The following is an 18,571-nucleotide window of genomic DNA, read 5'->3' on the forward strand; positions in this document are numbered from 1 at the left end:
CCTTGACCAATCCTAGTGCGTGCTTCTCTAAAAACTCGAAGGCGTTTTCTACTCCTGCTGAAATGCATTCCTGATTCAGAAATGGCTATTTCCCACGGTAACCGTGTTCGTCAAGGGTGGTAATCTACTTGTATATATTTATGAAGCCCAGCGCGAAATTGATTAGGCGCTGCGTACGATGATGAGCACCGCTTAGCCTTCGCAAGCCGGGCAGATCTGCCTGAGCACCTCACCAAAGTCAACCAACTCGCAACCAACTGCTACAAAGAGCACACTAGCTCGGAGACAGCTTAGCATGGAGTGATCGAGTCTGAAGTCTAAACCATATGGCTTCACCTAAATCTCATATATTGACGAGAGACAAATCTGACCGAGAGTTGAGGTGTGTACGCGGCTACACGCTTGCAGGTCAGCGCAATAAGATCTAGTACGAGTTAAACGATCGGGATCTAGCCAGCCCGCCCGGCCTATGGGCTTGATCGATCTCCAATTCTCCGTTGAGAGTTAGAGGTCACCGTTTTCCGCCCTCTGCACCGAGTACGCGCACGCTCATGAATGCATGTGCGCGGCGCGTGACGACGATCGGCATTGTACATCAGCGGTTCAGTTCCTGTGCTGGATTCCGCTCCAAAAGAAAAAAGAAAAAAAAACTGTGTTGGATTCCCGAACTAGGTTTTCCTTCCGCTCGGCCAGCCAGCCTGACATTCGATCCTCACTAGCCTTGCCGCCCTAGCTCCCCCGCAAATTCCTCTAGGCACAACCACCGGCCCTCATTTCCTCGCCACCTTCGTCTCCGATGGATCTCCATCCATCCATTGACTCCCTATAAATAAACAGGCCTCTGACCTCTCCACAGTGGGAGCTAGCTAGCTAGCTAGAGGCCCAGAAGCTAGCCAGTAGCCACTCCACCAGCTAGTTTCGCAGCTCGTAACCTAGCTAGCCATGGCTTTGCCTTGTAGCCCCACAAGGCACTGCAGCTTATTACTGCTCGTCGCCGGCGTGCTGCTGCTGCTGCTAGTAGGCAGCATGCGCCCGTGCGCGGCGACCCTGGACGAGGACATCGAGCTCATCTGGGGCGCCAGCCACACCTACTTCTTCATGGACGGCCCGGACACGGAGTCCCTGGCGCTCTCCCTGGACGAGCAGCAGGGCTCGTGCTTCCGCTCCAAGAACACGTATTTATACGGCACTATCAGCATGGACATCAAGCTCGTCGAGGGCAACTCCGCCGGCGTCGTCGCCACCATCTACGTAAGATCCCGATCATCTAGCTAGTCTGCATCGATCTAGATCGCAGCTTTTTTTTTCTCAGGCGGCTACCTTGGCATGCCAGTCACCAGTACACTTTGCTTCTTCATCCCGTTTTTTCAATGGAAATGCATGAGCATGCATGCCAGTGTGCATCGTGAGAGTTGACTTTTTGACACGTGGAATCTTTCGATGCGCGCGCGCGCGTCTGCCCTGCAGACGATCTCCGAAGGCCCCTGGTCGTACCACGACGAGATCGACCTGGAGTTCCTCGGCAACGTCTCCGGCCAGCCCATCACGCTCCACACCAACGTCTTCGCCAACGGCGTCGGCGGCCGGGAGCAGCAGTTCTACCTCTGGTTCGACCCCACCGCCGACTACCACACCTACACCATCGAGTGGAACCCCAAGTACATTTTGTGAGTACCAACCACCATTGCTAGCATCCATCCACGTCGTCGATCGGTCCATCTCTTCGATCTCAGCTGCTGATCGCGAACTCCTCGATCGATGATCATACAGGATCAGGGTTGACGGGAAGGCGATCCGGGCGTTCAAGAACTATGAGGACCAGGGGGTGCCGTACCCAACGTGGCAGCAGCAGCGCGTGTACGGCAGCCTGTGGGACGCCGACGAGTGGGCGACGCAGGGCGGCGCCATCAAGACCGACTGGTCCAACGCGCCCTTCGTCGCCTACTACCGCAACTACAACACCACCTGGTGCCGGCCGTCGCCCGGCGTCTCGTGGTGCGGCGCCGAGCCCAAGGACTCGCCGCGCTTCGACCTCGACCAGCAGACGCTCACCGACCTGCAGTGGGTCAACGCCAACTACCGGATCTACGACTACTGCACCGACCACAAGAGGTTCAACGAGTCAGAGTTCCCCAAGGAGTGCTACCTGCAACGAGCAGGGCTCTGACTGAGTTCTCACGCATTGCTTGATGGCCAATATTGATGAGGGGATCGACGATTGTTGTTGGGCTCGATCGATCCGCTGATTGTTTCTGTACATCTGAAGACACACAGGACAGGTACAATTTTGATTCTTTATTAGATTGGTGATATGGTCTCCCTCGATCCGGCTGCTTCACTTCTTCTCGGGTCATCAGATGTATCAACATTTCTCTGACAGAGCTGTTGCTTTGTTCTAGCATTATTGATTCGTCATGTAAAACCATGATATAAATGGTTCCACATTATTGTTCCGAGAAACCAAACTTTAGCGTTGGATTCGTCTCAGCTAGATTCTGTATGATTTTTATTTTCTTGAGCAAAGCTTCCTCATGATGAATTGCACGTTTACAACAGGAGTTTCAACAGAACTCCAACATTTTTCGATGCGAATATCTAGCAGCTATGCCACTACTACTGCATCAGAGTGGCACGAAGCCCCGAACGTGCCTGTGTGGCCATTAGCCGAGGTGGTCGAGGTTGCACTCGGCCGGCGGGCCCTGCGGGAACCGCCAGCGATCGTCGCAGTAGTCGTAGATCATGTAGTTCTCCCGCGCCCACGCGACGCCCTCGGGTCCCGGCTGCCGGTCCATCCACGCGCCCTCGGCGTCGCCCGGTGACGACGAGGCGTCCGGCGCCGGCACGACGCACGCGGTGGCCGCGTATCCGCCGTACGACGCGGCGGACCAGTTGGTCTTGACGCGGCCGCCCTGCGTCGCCCAGCTCTCGCCGTTCCACATGCTCCCGTGCGCCCGCATGGCCTGCCCGCCCAGGTACGGCGCGCCGACGGGCTCGTGGTTCCTGAACACGCGCACCGGCACGCCGCCCACCGACCAGCTGGGGTGCCATCAGAGCGTTGCGATTAAAGACCTTTTTTTGAAGAAAGAAAAACCAAGAGATGCTACTGATGGTGAGATTTCGGAGATCTAACCCATTAATTCAATCCACACCGATTCATGCACGGATGGACAAAATGATGATTCAGATTTGAATCTAGTAAGATTATTAAATTCGGCGAGATTTGGTTCAGATGCTCGAAACCAGCCACTTCGGCAGAATCTAGTATTTGACTTCTCATAGGGAAAATTACTCTTTTGACATTTTTTTTGGCGCGGCGAGCTTGACCAATGGCCATGTTGCGCGAGGAGGCTTCTCATGTGCGTCTTCACGAATTTCCAGCTGTTTTTTTTAAACTAATAACAGGGGAAGAAAAGGATCACGCATGTGCTCTGCTCGTGCTGCGAAATATGCTAACTGAAGGTACTGAAACACTCCTGCACGTCGTCACAATCATTTGGCTGTAATATCGAAGTAATAACCATCTCAAGATTGCCATCAACACATGTGTGTGAACTGTGAAGTAAGAAGCCACTCACGCGCCGATATCGAGAGACCAGACCGACGCAGTGAGGCTGTCTAGGAGGAAAAAAATTGAAGGTTCAGACTTCAGAAATTGCGTTTTGAGGCTTTCAGAGAAGGTCAGGTTCACAAGTTATGGATTACTCGATGCTTTATGGGCCGAAGGTTCGCGCAGGAGGGAAGGAAGAGAGGGATTAGTTAGGCCCAGAACACTGACGGCCCACGGATTAATTCAAGCAAAACTAGAGCGGGGGCGTCCGCGACGCTCCCTCTGGGAGCCTGTCTAGAGCCCAACCCTGCCGCGTTTGCCCTGCCGAACCTGTACGGAACCGCTTTGCTAATGCTAGGCGTCGCGCGCTTGTGTGATGCGACCTGTCACACAAGGTCCAGCTACGGCCCGCCGCCACCGCCCGCCGTGCTGCCAAGGTAGGGGAGGGGAAAGGGAAAGAGGGAGGGGGAGGAGGAGGAGGTGGAGCGATCGCCGGTGAGAAGTGGAAGGTGGGGAAGCAGCCGTCGATTAAAGGGTGGTGGTCGAGATGGTAGGTTAAAGGTTTCAGATTTCTGGGTTTCCAATGGCCGGCGACTCGCCTGGCGCGAGCTCTGCATACTGAACTCCCCGGACAGGTACTGGTCCATGGACCGGAACCCGGAGCCGGAGGAGTTGTCGAGGGCGAGCGTCACCAGCTGCCGCCGCCGTCGGCGACCAGGAGTCTGCCTCTGCTGGCTCTGCTTTATATTGCTCTAAATCGGACTGTCTTTGTGATGCCCATCGATTCATGTCGAATCACGCACGTCATGAGAGAATCCAACGTAAGGGGGGATGCATGGTTGCAGTTGCGCGTAAGGAATCATCACATGTTATCCTGAATTTCTCTGCGGATTTTGTGTGCGTCATCAGTGTGTGTATTGCCTTTCTCTTCATTTCAAATTAGTAATTATTTTGCGAAGAGCTAGCTCATTTTGGCCAACAGGAACATGCATGAGCGCAGGGCTAGCTCAACGCCTGTATGTCCTACTACCTCGTTGAATCAATGGTGTATGCATGGCTGGAGGCTGGTGCCTGGTGGGGCAGCCAATGCCCCGATTGCGACGCAGTGCATTTCCATGCATACAGGTCGCGTCTCATCTCAGAACATCTCTCTGAAGTCTGAATACCCTGTGTATCTCATGCAGATGGATACTTTGGCTGCTTCCCCAGTTCGGCGTAGGTTGCGATCAGGATGGGCCCGTCTCTACTCTCTAGCTGATCCATACAGGTCACGGGGCACGCTCCTGTTACCAGATGAAGTCAAAAACACCCGGCCATTTAGATCATTGGGTGCAGTCCAAGTAGCCTAGGAAAATAAGCTGTCTACGCTTCAGATTCCTGACCACGGTTCAAGTACGCCACCTCTGCGTCCTGTCCAAAATATCGGTTGTTTTCCTCTTTTCCTCCAGCTTTTCCCCTCCAAAATATTGATCCTGCATTTTGTTAACAACTGGGTCCGCCGGTCAACTTGCTTGAGGCCCTAAGCCTTCGTTTAATTATTGGGCTGCATTTGTGCTTTTGTTTGCTAGGCCCCACTGCGTGCGCAGAGAGAAGGCGCGCCCAACAAGACGTCTAATGGGCACGGACCCATCAATTGTCAGCCCAAAGAGAATGATACCACAGGCCCACAGCACACCATAGTGCCGAGCGGCAGGGAGCTCACTGCTAAAGCCCGCTTACTGCAGAGAAGGTCACAGTCATCCAACGGCGTTTCACCTGATAAAAGAATTTTTTTCCCTATGCAATTCCATCGTTCGCTGCAGCTATAACTGCCGCGAAAATGCGCTATCCTGTGTGGCGTCAAACTGGAGCAGAAGAGTTCAGTTTGAGTTTCCGTTGCCCCCAACTGATCCAGCCGCCATCGGTGCCACTGAATGGCCGCGACGGCTCCTGGATGCGCACCCCTCGTCGACGGATTCATAGTTCAGACTTCAGAGTGCGACGCGCTCACGCTGTCACGCAGCGCCGCAGCACAGCAGCAGTGTGCCCCAGAACTGACGAACCCAAGCCGCCGAACCCATCCCAAGCTCTCAGCCTCGGCCATGCCACGCACGCTGGCTGTTAGCCCTGCAGCCTGATACCCGGTGTCTTCGAGGCAAAGCAAACGACGAGCTCGTCGTGACCGCGACGGCACGGTGGCATACAACACGACGATCCGTGGCCACAGAGACCACCTCGTTGCATGCCGCGCCAGTCAGCGCGCGACGGCGCCATGTACCACGAAAGTTTGCTGACGCATCGGCTGGGTGCCCGGGTTCACCGAACCGTGTGACCTCGGCCGCTCTTACCCGTTCAGTTCACGCACCTGATCGTGTCCCAACAACGTACGTGGTTGACGACTAGATTTTTTTTTCTTGTTTCTCACTGGACGTGTCAGTGTCTGTGGTCTCAGACAGGTTCGTTTGTCAACTCCGTGCAGCGTCGCGCCGGCCGCGCGTGGCTCCGTCACGGGCACGTGTTAGGTCCAGTCCGCCTTTGCTCACCGAATTGTCGAGAGTACTTGGAGAGCGTCCAAGAGCGGGAGATGCACGCAACAACAACTCCACTGAACCGAACAGGTCAACCAAACCTTGCACCCAAATCCGCAACTTCTTTTTCTAGATGATCTGCAACCTTTTAGTGCCAAAGACCTCATCAGCAGCAAATCCTTTTTTCCAGACCTCAACCGTATTTTTTTTGTACAAAAAAAGTAGACGAGCCTTGCACTACTTTTTTCTTACATGTATTCTTTTTTGAACCCATTTATTTACATACATTCAGTGTTTATTACAAAATTGACCGACACCTCCTCCTGGACGAAACGTACTCTTCCGATTTGGGATTCGTCACGGGTGTGCCAGCCACGCATGAAAAAGGTAAGAGCACGCAACGAAACCATCCGTCCCTGTCTTGCCGGGAGTAAACGGGGAGCAAGAAAGAGAGCACACGCGCGGTGCGCACGCGGACACGGCCAACGCGTACGGGGCTACGGGCGAATGGGCGATCTCGCATCGCGCACGGAGAGCCGGGGGACCGAACGACGAAAGGCACGGACACCCGCTGCCGCTGGCAGGAACAGCAGCCAGCAGCAAGTGGGGAGCTCGCTCGAAGTCAACGGGAACCCGATGCCGAGTCGCCAACCGAACCCACGCGCACTTGCCGTCGCCCTCGCTTTTCATGCGCGCTCCCGCGCGGCTCGTGGCCCGGGCGCCGCCGGAACGTGCCAGCCGCCGCCGCCGCCGCGCGGCGCTCCACCGGACACCGCCGATCAATTATTCTCTCCGGCGGGTTCGGGCGAAACTCTGCCTGCCGACGGCGGCGGAAGGAACCTGCCTGCTTGGGCTGGAAGCCTGGAACGAAGCTTCGGATCGGTTGGAGGACAGCGGGATCCTGCGGGGGATGGAGGCACGATTAGGTTTGACCTGCCGGCGGATTTGTTTTAGTTTTAGCTAGTGAGTGGTCGATGATTCTTCCGGTACTTGTTTATTGGCGGTGGATGAAGTCAACTTTTCCGCGATCATATCTTGCGTTTTAGTAGTGCTCGCTCACAAGTCTTGTACTCGATTTTCTGTTCGTAGTCGCGGCGTTTTTCCAATAAAACGGGTGGAGGAGACGCGTCGGAGCCGAGCGCGGCAGAGTTGACCCTCGAAATTCTTGGTTGCCATGCGGTTTACGTCTTTTTTTTATGTAAACACAGCTAGTTGCACCATTAAGACCTCTGATTCTTTTTTTTTTGGCTTGGCAATAAGAACACTAATTCTGTGGCACTTAAAAGCTAGAATATGTTTACACATGGCAGTTTTGATTACGACGTGGGCTCCATTTAGAACACCGTACTGATTTAGCAGAATATCAAATTGTCTGGCATTTTCTATTTTTGCAAATATCCATTCATATTTTTTTTTCTTCAGATTTATCTTTCGGATATGCATGGACGCAATGCCCCCTCTTTTACGTCTTTTCTTTGAAGACAGCTATGTACAGAGCTCTAATTCTGTGGTATCGAAGACTCGTCTGTTCTCCCGTGTGAATGTTAAATGTGACGTGGACCCCGCCAGAACACAAGATCGATTTGTCCGAGTACAATATCCTCGTAGTATTTTCGTTTTGCAAATATTCGTCTGCCTCTCAAATTTATCTCGCGCCGAAAATTTTCTTTCAGGGTCCACGACCCGTTGCGCAGAAAGTCAAAGCGAAAAGCAAACCGGGCACGTCTCGGCCCCAACGCCGCGTTTACTTCTCCAGCCGAGCAAAGCGGCGGACGCCCGATGACCCGTCGCGGGCCCACGCCCAACGGGCAAACGTCGCATCGGACGGATCAGCTCACCTCAGCCTCCGATCAGGCGGTTCGTCTTTGTCCGGGCCCCATGCGTCAGGGAGACGCACGCGCCGGGTACACCTGCCGGCGGCACCACGTCTGCTGCCGCTGCCTTTTCTTACCTCACCGCTCGCACCGATGACTTTCTCGCAACGCCGGGTACCTCACCTCTCCTCGCTTCTCTCTCTCCGACTCAACTCTCACGGTCTCGCCCATTCCGCAGTCTCTTCTTTCTAGAAACAGGAATGCTTTTGGCGAGGGAAAGTGAACTTGACGTCCTCGAAATTTGATCGCCAGTTCATGCAAAAAGTAAAACTGCCCCAGAATGGGAGGAGTAGCGCGATTCAAATCCAGTCCATGATTTTGAGCTTCTTTTCTCAAATCCAGTCAACATTTTTATCTGAATTCCATATTATTTGACATGCACTTTCTTTTACTCCGAGCAAACTTCGACGCAGATCTTGATTCTGGTATACCCCCGCGCCATCATTTCAAAACAAACACGGGGCCTGTTTAGGTCATTTTGCATTTTTGCAAAATTTTACTGTAGCAAAGGAATCTTACCAAGTTGGAGTACTAAATGAAGTCTATTTGCAAAACTTTTTGCATGGATGGGTTGTAAATCACGAGACGAATCTAATGAGCCTACTTAATCCATGTTTTGCAACAGTGATGCTACAGTAACCATCCGTTAATTATTGCTTAATCATGGATTAATTAGCATCATTAGATTCATCTCGTGATTTACAACCCATCCATGCAAAAAGTTTTGCAAATAGACTTCATTTAGTACTCCAACTTGGTAAGATTCCTTTGCTACAGTAAAATTTTGCAAAAATGCAAAATGACCTAAACAGGCCCTGTGTTTGTTTTGAAATGATGGCGCGGGGGTATACCAGAATCAAGATCTGCGTCGAAGTTTGCTCGGAGTAAAAGAAAGTGCATGTCAAATAATATGGAATTCAGATAAAAATGTTGACTGGATTTGAGAAAAGAAGCTCAAAATCATGGACTGGATTTGAATCGCGCTACTCCTCCCATTCTGGGGCAGTTTTACTTTTACTCAGTTCAAGTTGGCGTAACGCATTCTCTGATGACGCATTCTTTTTACTTGTTTGGTGATCGAAGTCTTGAGCTAAAAGTCTGAAACCATCATCGCAGGCAGTTCAGAGGCCACTACAACCACTCTGCCTATTTGCAGCATGGCAAGATAGTTTAACTATTTAAGGGATTGGTGCCTCGCATGGCCTCCTTTTCTTACTGCAACAGGTTTGTACTTTCAAGTTTCAAGATCGGTCCACCAGCTACCCCAGCATTTTTATATTGCAACTTGTCAACTTTGTTGAGAAAAACTCTGCCCGAGGTGAACTTTTATTCGTGATAAAAACAATCGCAAAATCGCCCGGAGTCGCAGAATGGTGAGGTTCTGCTCCTACTTGCATTTGTTAACTGGTGATACGTGTAAACGCATTGCCTAGGTTTAGAAGACAAACCTACTCATAATCTAGTGTATAGACCAAGCCGCAGAGCGTCTTGCAATTTGCAGAAATGAAAGGAAAATATTTTGTTTGACCACTTGTCACAATGATGCGAGCGATTAATCTAGCGCATAATTGTGTCGAAAATGGTTCAACCCCTGATCACGCCAGATACGCCAGCTCTTGCAACAGTTCGTCAACAGGCTAAAAGAGTATTAAAAAAGCAGGAGAGCACGAAAGTTCTCAAAGTAGGCGTGCAAATACCTCTACCCCAAATCATTAGAAAATTAAGGGGACAATATCTCCAAGGGATACTGCTAAAGCGAGAAATAGTGCTCCTTTTTATCATGCCCATTATTTTACTTATTTGTTGGTTAAATAAATGGACACGTCATTATTTCCCCAAACTCGTCCCTCTCTACAGTTGACTTCGAAGCCAAGACACATAGGTCTAGTGTAGTATTTCTTTTCTTTCCCACTCTACGATGTTGGGAATAAAGGCTTAGAAAACTGATTTCTCCTTATCTTCAAAGTCCACTATCTCATGGCCAAGATGTCATCATCATTCACACCCATATTCGAGCATTTTACACACAACACCCCGTCTTTCTCTTATTTATTGGACAATCCTCCGGTAATGAACAAATGATCAACAAACTTGAGAGAGGTTACAAGTGTGGGTACCCACAAGTGCGTAGGCACCACACAACAGGACATTATTTTGTTATATACATTTAAACTGCCAAAATATTCTCTACTGCAATTTTATTTGTTTATTTTGAATGAAGATAGGGATAACTGGCTTGCACAGACCGTAATGATCTCTATTAGTTAGTTGATTGCAGAAACCGTAAATGTTGCCTTATTTTAGACTTTAATGGCGTTAGTGGTTGCTATAATTATCGGTAAATCATAGTTCAGTCATGTAACGTGGCGCCAGAAAATCTATTGCTTGTTATGCGTTGAAAAAGCCGTTTCAGCATATTTTTGCTTTTCATGCTGCCAGCTACTTAAGATAATGGAGTACATTGATGACTAAATACTTGTTTAACCATATATTGAATTAAGATGGAACTTATAGCTCATGATTTGCAATGTTTATTGTATCCTCTCAAATTGGAAGTAGCATCTTCATGCCGTGAAGGCACCTTTGTTGTTTTTAAAAAGATCACACACTCTGTATTGAGATCTAACAGTAGATAGACAACACGACAGTCCTCAAGAAACCAAATCAGTGACTCAAAGTGAGGAAGAGAAGGTGACCACGTCTCGAATTTTGGAGGAATCCAATGGGCTTTCCCGGAAAAAGGCAGCACCCATTGACTCGCATTCGCATGGTATCTTCCCCTGCTCTCCCCGTTTCCACCTATAAAGCCGGCCACTGCCTCCTTCCCGTCCTCCAACTCCCAACCCCAATCTCCCAGATAGCCCCAAGCCAAGATCTGCGCGTGCAGTCACCGGCGAAGCACCGGCTACCATGGCCGTGGACCTCATGGGCTGCTACGCCCCTCGCCGCGCCAACGACCAGCTCGCCATCCAGGAGGCTGCGGCGGCCGGCCTCCGCAGCCTGGAGCTCCTGGTCTCATCCCTGTCCTCCCAGGCCGCGGCACCGCACAAGGCCGCCCAGCAGCTTCAACAGCAGCAGCAGCAGCAGCAGCAGCCGTTCGGCGAGATCGCCGACCAGGCCGTCTCCAAGTTCCGCAAGGTGATCTCCATCCTGGACCGCACCGGCCACGCCCGCTTCCGCCGCGGGCCCGTCGAGTCGTCGGCCCCGGCCGCCGCACCAGTGGTCGCTGCTCCTGCTCCTCCCCCGGCGCCGCTGCCGCACGTGGCGCCCGTCAGCGTGGCGCAGCCGGTGCCGGCCCCGCAGCCGCAGAGCCTGACGCTGGACTTCACGAAACCGAACCTGACCATGTCGGGCGCGACGTCCGTGACCTCGACGTCGTTCTTCTCCTCGGTGACCGCCGGCGAGGGGAGCGTCTCCAAGGGCCGGAGCCTGATGTCCGCCGGGAAGCCGCCGCTGTCCGGGCACAAGCGGAAGCCCTGCGCCGGCGCTCACTCGGAGGCCACCGCTAACGGCAGCCGCTGCCACTGCTCCAAGAGAAGGTAACGCCCGTATCCTCAACACTTAAACAAAAATATCACTTCTCCTTTTAGCATTTTTCTCGGCCGGGAGCGGTTTTCTAACGGTGGACTGGGTCGCTGGTTATTTTCGCAGGAAAAACCGTGTGAAGAGGACCATCCGAGTGCCGGCGATCAGCTCCAAGATCGCCGACATCCCGCCGGATGAGTACTCCTGGAGGAAGTACGGCCAGAAACCCATCAAGGGCTCCCCTTACCCACGGTAAATTTCTCTTCCCCGCTAAGATTCGTTTCAGCATCTCCGTTCATGAATCAGGAGCAAGGATCTGAGTGTTCTCCGGTCATGTCGTTCTCAGGGGCTACTACAAGTGCAGCACCGTCCGCGGATGCCCGGCGAGGAAGCACGTGGAGCGCGCCACCGACGACCCCGCGATGCTGGTGGTGACGTACGAGGGCGAGCACCGCCACACGCCGGGAGCCGCCGGGCCGAGCCCCCTGGCGACGGCGTCGCCGGTGGCCGCCCCTGTAGCCAGCGTCTCCGCCGGCAACGGCCATGTCTGAGTCTCTTAACTAGGATCAGTAGCTTCCTTCTTCCCCCCTTCTTTTTTGAGTCGCTTCTCAATCTGATGTCCCTGTAAAAAAGAAACAAGATTGTAGAGAAGAGGGAGAGGACACCTTCGATTCCCAGCAGAACTCCTCGCACCTCCGAATCCGCCATCTGAACAATGTCCTAGCGAAAACCAGACGCAAATTGCGGCCTTCGGACCCGCAGATCTGATTCAGCCGTAGCGGCGACTGCAAAATTATCGCAGTTCAGAATTGACTGATGAGAGATTGCGACATGAGGATCGGAGACATCGAAGCCATTGCCGATTCGGCAGTCAGCATCCAGCAACCCTATTTCATATTTTCATCTCATCATCCATTTCGACCATTCGTCCGGGTCGCCGCAGTGAAACAGTTAACAACGACGGGGGGCTCACCATTGACCCGATTAAATACTCGGCAGTGGTGCGGTTGCCCGGTGTTGGTACAGCTAGCTCATCACGCCGCTGCCTGCGGACCTGAAATGAAATAAAAACAGGAATAAAAAACCGAGGGGGAAGCGCCAAGAAGTCATACGCAGCCGCTTAAACAAGCGCAATAATGGCGGGGCTTTGTCCTTCCTGCCGCTGTGCAGAGGTCAAGCCTGGTGCCTGGTGGGGCGGGGCGGGTGGGCCGCACCGGTTCGTGGGTGCCTTTACTTTTCTATCCTCCTCCCCCCGCTGCGCGGCGTGGTCCCACCATCCCGATGTGGGGCCCTCCCGGAGGGATGGGCGCCCGGTCAAAGCTGACGGGTGAGGGGTCGCTTTTCCGGGCCGGGCTGCCTGCACCCCCGTAGTTGACCGCGGCGTGCGTTCTCTCTCTCATCGGTGCGGGGGTGTTCTCTCTCCCTCCTCTTTCCACCTCCGCTGTGCCTTTGGCCTTGGGGATAGATTATTTTTTTGTCTCAAAGTGAGGGCGAGGTGGGTCCCGCGCCGCACTAGGAGCGGGGGGAGGAGAGAAAGGGCGTAGCCAGTTTTCAACGCCTCGGGCTGCTCGCCCCGGCTGCCTCTTTTGTTGTTTCCGGAGAGGGGGTGGCCTCGCGCCCGTATCCGTTGACCTAGCGAGGCCGCGCGGGATAATGCGTTCGCACAAAGTCTTGCTTACCAGCCACGCATGTCTAATCTGCCCCCGCCTTTTCCTTGATCCGTATTCTCAAGCTGGCTGTGAACTCAAGCAACGCCAACTCACCACGGAAAAAACTAGTCAACCTGCTAGTTTGTGGTAACTCCAACGGACTACCAGCGTCCATCTTTGGAATTACAGTATCCTTGGAGCATGCTGTTCGTGGCGACAGGAAGATCATGGTTGTCAGGCAAGAAGTATTGTTGCTGATGGAGCTAGCAGCACTTTCTCTTCTTTTTCCTTGTTCTTCTTTGCGTAAAAATCTAGCCAAGTAGGAGCGTTTTATGCCAACTCAGGTTGCGGTATGAGCGAATGATCCGTGGACGCGTTGTTTTTACACAGCGCGCGTAATTGTCACGGTCCGTCGTCCCGTTTCCACCGTTGTTTAATCTTGTTATTACGAGTGCTCCGCTAGCATCGATGCACTGCCAATAAGATCGCAAGTCGTCTTGGGCAGCCTTCTAGTACTAGCATAATATATCACTATATGCTCTGCTGGTGCTCTGCACACTAATCTACTTTTCCTAATCCAAACCTTTTTTAAAACCTTTCTTTAACGGTGGCCATAGACCTGCATATCAAGTGGCAACACACGGGTCAATGAAGCCAGAGTATTGTAGTATCACAACCTCACAAGTGCTGAGAACTTTGCCTGCATCTAGCAGGCTGTAAAAGTAAAACCATTGCTGTTACTTTTATTTCTAGCCATGGGCGGTGGAGGGTGGAAGACCACCGGGAGCTTGACGCCCCCAACATTCTCTGCATCTACCCACTGCTGAAACTGAAACTGAAACTGAAACCCCCCGATTTGTTTAGTCCCGACAAATCCCCCGATGACCCGACGCCAAGCCGCGCTGATCGATCGGCTCAACCGATGTCCAATGGGACGGGAAATTTTCCTCTCCTCTGCCTGCCCGGGCGGGCTGAGCTGTCCAAGTGGACTCGCACTCCGTCCCATCATGGGCTTGGTGTGACCTAAAGCTACCCGCAGGACTGCGAGTGCCCATCTTTAAGAAATGCAGTGGGGGCTTGACAGCGTATCACATTGCAATATAATAGCGCGCCGATAGAAGTTAGGTCTGAACGATGCCACGTCGATCGATCGATTACTACTGTGCTAGCCCTGGTGCAACGATTCCTATTGTTTGCTCGCGACTGTTCTGGCCTGCCTCTGGTCATGCAGGCTGCAGCGACAGTGCAGCGAGGCACTGTGAACTGCAGCAGCAGCAGCAGCCAGTGGCCGGAAGCTGGATGAGCCGGCATGTGATGCACTGATGCTCTGGTCCTCGGTCGCATCGGTGCTGTGTTTATGCGCTAATGTAATGGGCGCACCAAAACAAGGCAGCCTTCGTGTCAAAAAAAAAGGGGGGGCTGCCTTGCTAGTGGAGATGGAATTGTTGAAAGGTGGGCGCAAGTAGAAAAGGAACATTTGGACTTCTTTTTTGGGTGGTCGCCTCGTCTCATTATCGGGTATGCCCCCCCATCCCCACCGTGACGGTGAGGCTTGATTAGCCCTCCTATGCTAGTTTAACCCTCGCGCTAATTGCCTAGTGCCACACGATTTGACTAATCACCACTGCCTTTGGCGCCTGGCGGTATCTGCCAAGAAACTTGAAAAAAGAAGTCGCATCCGCAAGAGACCTGCTCGTTGATTTCCACACCGGAATTTGGCGCGGACAAGTAAGTGGACCGAACGGAGGTCGTTTTTATGTATGGGCATGGTTGGGAGCGGGGGTCGTCCAGATTTCTTATGGAGGGCGACAGCTCGCAGATGGTGTCGTGCTGACCCCACCCCGCGGCAACTTGCGCGGTCCGCTGGCCATGTTCTTCTCGGGGATTCGGATCCCCCGTGTCTGCTTGGTGGTTCGGCTTTGGGTCAAGCAGCCCATCAGTCGTGATGCCCAGCTGCTAGCTGGCTGTTGAATCGACGACTGGGCGGTGGATGCCAAAGGGATCGCTTTGGGACGTTGGTTTTCTGATCAGATATCCAGAGCGTCCATGGATGAGGCGGCTAACGAGATGGAGATCGCGCGGCGAAGAGATACTGAATCCGCTGTTAGCTGCCTGGTCAGAAGGATTTCATTATTTTTCTTGGAATAATTTCATTAATTTTTGGGGTGATGGAGGTTTTTTTTTTTGAGAGGAAGGTAGGGATTTCATTACTCAATTTCGAGTGTTTACATCAATAAAAATAGGAGGAGAGGTAAGCCAAATATGTCGGCCAACCCCTAGAGTACAAGCATATTTAGCAAGGAAATGAGCCTCTCTATTTAATTCCCTACCTTCATGTGCGAAGCGCACACAGTCAAAAGATTTTGATCTCTGATGAATATCCTGAAGAACCATCGTATAAACACAACGGGGCATTACATTAATATTATTGATAACATTGAGACAATCTGATGACACCAGCACTTTATTTATTCTGCAGTCCTCTGCAAGAGCTAGCGCCTCCAAACAAGCCATTGCTTCAAGAGTTTCTGGATCGGAGATATTCTGTACAACGAAAGCACTGCATGCAATAAACGCCCCCTAATTATCTCTACAAACTGCTACCACAGCTCCATGTGAACCTGATTTACTAACAGCAGCATCTGTTTTTAACTTGGAGAAACCACTCTCAGGAGCTTTCCAACATTGAGATCCTATTCTTGGCTGACACTTGCTGATTTCCTTGAATTGGGCTCTGTTCACAAACTCCAATTCTTCTATTAAGCGCTTGGCCATGGTCATAATTGAGAAGGGGCTTTGCATAATCCTCTCATGAATAAATTTTCTTCTAGCATTCCAAATGGCCCAACATGTAACCAAGATGTGAGTACTTTCTGCTTGTGGAACATTGCTACACATGAAGAAGAGCCATTGCTTAGGATCAACAATACGTAAAGAAACTAATAACTCAGAGAGGTCTTCGTCTAGCAAAGCCCAAACGCACCGAGACATAGTACAGCGCAGCAAGGAGTGATCCCATGTATCATCTTCTGCCCCACATATTTTGCATTCTGGTGTTGCTGCCAGATTCTTCCTTTTCAGCACACTTGCTGTAGGAATTGAGTCAAGTGCTAAGCGCCAGAAAAACACCTTGATTTTTGATGGAAGCTTCAGTTTCCACAGTTGTTTCCACTCTTTATAAATCCTTCCAGCATCGGAACGGCTGCCACGACCTTCAAAATAATCCTCCCTCCTCCTCTTAGCTTCAATTAACATCCTATAAGCTGAGCGAACAGTAAATAGATCATTTTTTTCATGATGCCAAGCCCAACAGTCTTCTTGCTTCCTCATACTAAGTGGAATTTGGAGGATAGCTTCACTGTCTATTTCCAAGAAATATTTCCTCACTTCTTCAGATTTCCATGACATAGAAGTATGGTCAATGAGCTCACAAACTCTTGACGGTGGATTAGCTACTTTTGAGGCTATAGGCGTGAACATTCCAGTTCTCGGAATCAAATGCGTGAACATTTGATGGAGGTTGACAAAGGGCAACAGCGATTCAGCTTTACTGGGCTGGGAAAGCCCACGAGCCCAAGAAGCCGAAACCAAACCCTGCTGGACGCGCCAACAAATATCTCGGCGGCGGGGACGAATCCGAAACAGTCATACGACGCGCCATCAAACACAAAACAGAAAAATCTCGGCCGCTCTGAGAGCCCAGCCAGAGCCCCGGAGCAGGCCTGCAATAATACACCCTGGGTTAGGCCTGCGGTACCTTTTCGTGCTGAAATCTGATGCTGGCCCGTTTTGTAGTGAAATCTCCGTGGGCTAACTTTAGATCAAGTAAAGTCATCCTGCCCGGTCCAGCTCGTTACCGGGCCTGTGGCCCCCTCTATTCGATCTTAAATCTGACGTTGGCCCATTGTGAAGTGAAATACGGCGTGGGGTAACATTGGAGTAAAATCAAATCTAAATTGACAGGTATGCGGACCCTCCTTCCCCTTCGCTTGCCATCCCCGATAGCCGCCACACTCCCGAGCGCCGCCTCCCTCCTCCCGGCGCTGACCAGGCTCTCCCTCCGCGGAACCCCGCCGAGAGCCAACATGAGCTCCGCAGCCGCCGCGCCGGATTCTGCGGCTGCAAACCCCGCCGCCACCGGCGAAGAAGGCGGGAGGGAGGCGGTGGACGTGCTGGTCCAGTACGTCGTGCTGCGGCGCGACCTGGCGGACGCCTGGCCACTGGGGAGCGTGGTGGCGCAGGGCTGCCACGCCGCCGTCGCCACCGTGTGGGCGCACCGCGACCACCCGGACACCGCCGCTTACTGCGCGCCCGGCAACCTCGACAGCATGCACAAGGCATGTTCGACGGTTTGCCTCACACCACGCTTGCGTCGAGCGTTGGCCTTGAATTTCTGCATTGGGTCTGCCTGATTGATTGGCACACGAAAATATATTCCGCATCATGGCCATCATTTGCTGCTACATTAGTTCCATTCTGCTTCAGTGATTTTGTTACAAAGTCCTGTCCGTCCTGGAGGCCATTGTATATGCTCGTTTGTGTTAATCGCTGGGTTTATTTGAAGCCCCCTTCTTTCTAAAAAAAAATCATAAATTGATTTCGAGTATCGGTCTTGTGTAGGTAACATTGGAGGTGAAAGGAGAGACACAGCTGAGGAACTTGGCTGAGAAGTTGGAAGCAGCTGGTGTTCGGCATAAGCTGTGGATAGAGCAGCCTGAGAACATCCCAACATGCATAGCCACAGCCCCCTGCCCAAAGTCGCAGGTTTCTTCATTCTTCAAGAAGCTCAAGCTATGCAAATGAGCTCAGCATTTTTTGTTTTTGCTCCATCTGATACTGCCACCATAGAGAATCATCAAAACTTTGGAAGTTGCCAATGTACTGAGGGTACTTGTTCCAGCAATTCATTAAGCTGGGTAAAAAGATGAAGTATTCGCAGAGAGATGACGTTTCTGACTTGTATTATTTCAGGCGATTTTGTAATTTACATGGATTAAATCTTGCATGCTAATATGTTTCAGCTAGTGGAGTAAATTCGCGCATTTAAGAAGATGAGTAGGTTTGGAACCCAGAGATATGCACCAATTAGTCGGCATCAAGAACTGAAAGTGGTTGGTCAGACAGTATAAGCAATGCTGCTCCTTTAATCTGTCTGCAGTGCCTATACTGTCTTTGGAGTTCCACAGTGGGATGAACTGCATGAGGGCACCTACAACTAGTGACACTCTGTAAATTTCGGTCCAGTACGCTGTTGTCGTAGACATTCAAATTTGCTTGACCAGGCGAGTGGAGACACCTGCTAATCATAAGCTATGCTACTCCGTTTACTGATTTCTGCAGTGCCAAAAGATCAAATGAACTTTGAGTTCTACAGTGGGAGGAGCTGATTGGGGTAACCAGTTTCACCTGCAATTGATGATACTCTGTAAATTTTGATTCACTGCTCTGTTGTCAATTGTCATAGATTTT

General features: G+C 51.7%; 4 protein-coding genes across 4 annotated transcripts; 3 read left to right on the forward strand and 1 right to left on the reverse strand.

Moving 5' to 3' along the window:
* The first annotated feature begins 870 nt into the window (after positions 1-870).
* Positions 871-2,447, forward strand: LOC112900432 (xyloglucan endotransglucosylase/hydrolase protein 24-like). The gene is made up of 3 exons (XM_025969294.1): positions 871-1,251; positions 1,468-1,667; positions 1,771-2,447. The coding sequence occupies exons 1-3, from the start codon at positions 943-945 to the stop codon at positions 2,165-2,167; spliced, it is 906 nt and encodes a 301-aa protein (XP_025825079.1). The 5' UTR covers positions 871-942; the 3' UTR covers positions 2,168-2,447.
* Positions 2,448-2,660: 213 nt separating this feature from the next.
* On the reverse strand, positions 2,661-3,157 carry LOC112900843 (probable xyloglucan endotransglucosylase/hydrolase protein 23). The gene is made up of 2 exons (XM_025969636.1): positions 3,150-3,157; positions 2,661-3,036 (listed from the first exon to the last, which is right to left on the reverse strand). The coding sequence occupies exons 1-2, from the start codon at positions 3,155-3,157 to the stop codon at positions 2,661-2,663; spliced, it is 384 nt and encodes a 127-aa protein (XP_025825421.1).
* A 7,588-nt stretch (positions 3,158-10,745) lies between these two features.
* LOC112901564 (WRKY transcription factor WRKY51-like) lies at positions 10,746-12,285 on the forward strand. Its single transcript, XM_025970500.1, has 3 exons — positions 10,746-11,467; positions 11,580-11,705; positions 11,800-12,285. Exons 1-3 carry the CDS (start codon positions 10,839-10,841, stop codon positions 12,002-12,004), a joined length of 960 nt encoding a protein of 319 aa, XP_025826285.1. The 5' UTR covers positions 10,746-10,838; the 3' UTR covers positions 12,005-12,285.
* A 4,701-nt stretch (positions 12,286-16,986) lies between these two features.
* Positions 16,987-18,126, forward strand: LOC112900942 (putative peptidyl-tRNA hydrolase PTRHD1). Its single transcript, XM_025969714.1, has 2 exons — positions 16,987-17,439; positions 17,723-18,126. The coding sequence occupies exons 1-2, from the start codon at positions 17,068-17,070 to the stop codon at positions 17,903-17,905; spliced, it is 555 nt and encodes a 184-aa protein (XP_025825499.1). The 5' UTR covers positions 16,987-17,067; the 3' UTR covers positions 17,906-18,126.
* Positions 18,127-18,571: the final 445 nt, after the last annotated feature.

This window comes from Panicum hallii, chromosome 7 (assembly GCF_002211085.1).
Source record: "Panicum hallii strain FIL2 chromosome 7, PHallii_v3.1, whole genome shotgun sequence".
In the NCBI taxonomy this organism is placed as follows: Eukaryota; Viridiplantae; Streptophyta; class Magnoliopsida; order Poales; family Poaceae; genus Panicum; species Panicum hallii.

Bases quoted from the DNA above. Each gene is read 5' to 3' on its own strand.
- LOC112901564 (XM_025970500.1), top strand. From the start codon at position 10,839: ATGGCCGTGGACCTCATGGGCTGCTACGCCCCTCGCCGCGCCAACGAC. The intron at 11,468-11,579 runs GTAACGCCCGTA...TTATTTTCGCAG, and splicing joins TGCCACTGCTCCAAGAGAAG to GAAAAACCGTGTGAAGAGGA. The intron at 11,706-11,799 runs GTAAATTTCTCT...TGTCGTTCTCAG, and splicing joins AAGGGCTCCCCTTACCCACG to GGGCTACTACAAGTGCAGCA.
- LOC112900942 (XM_025969714.1), top strand. From the start codon at position 17,068: ATGCGGACCCTCCTTCCCCTTCGCTTGCCATCCCCGATAGCCGCCACA. The intron at 17,440-17,722 runs GCATGTTCGACG...GGTCTTGTGTAG, and splicing joins ACCTCGACAGCATGCACAAG to GTAACATTGGAGGTGAAAGG.
- LOC112900432 (XM_025969294.1), top strand. From the start codon at position 943: ATGGCTTTGCCTTGTAGCCCCACAAGGCACTGCAGCTTATTACTGCTC. The intron at 1,252-1,467 runs GTAAGATCCCGA...TCTGCCCTGCAG, and splicing joins GCGTCGTCGCCACCATCTAC to ACGATCTCCGAAGGCCCCTG. The intron at 1,668-1,770 runs GTGAGTACCAAC...ATGATCATACAG, and splicing joins TGGAACCCCAAGTACATTTT to GATCAGGGTTGACGGGAAGG.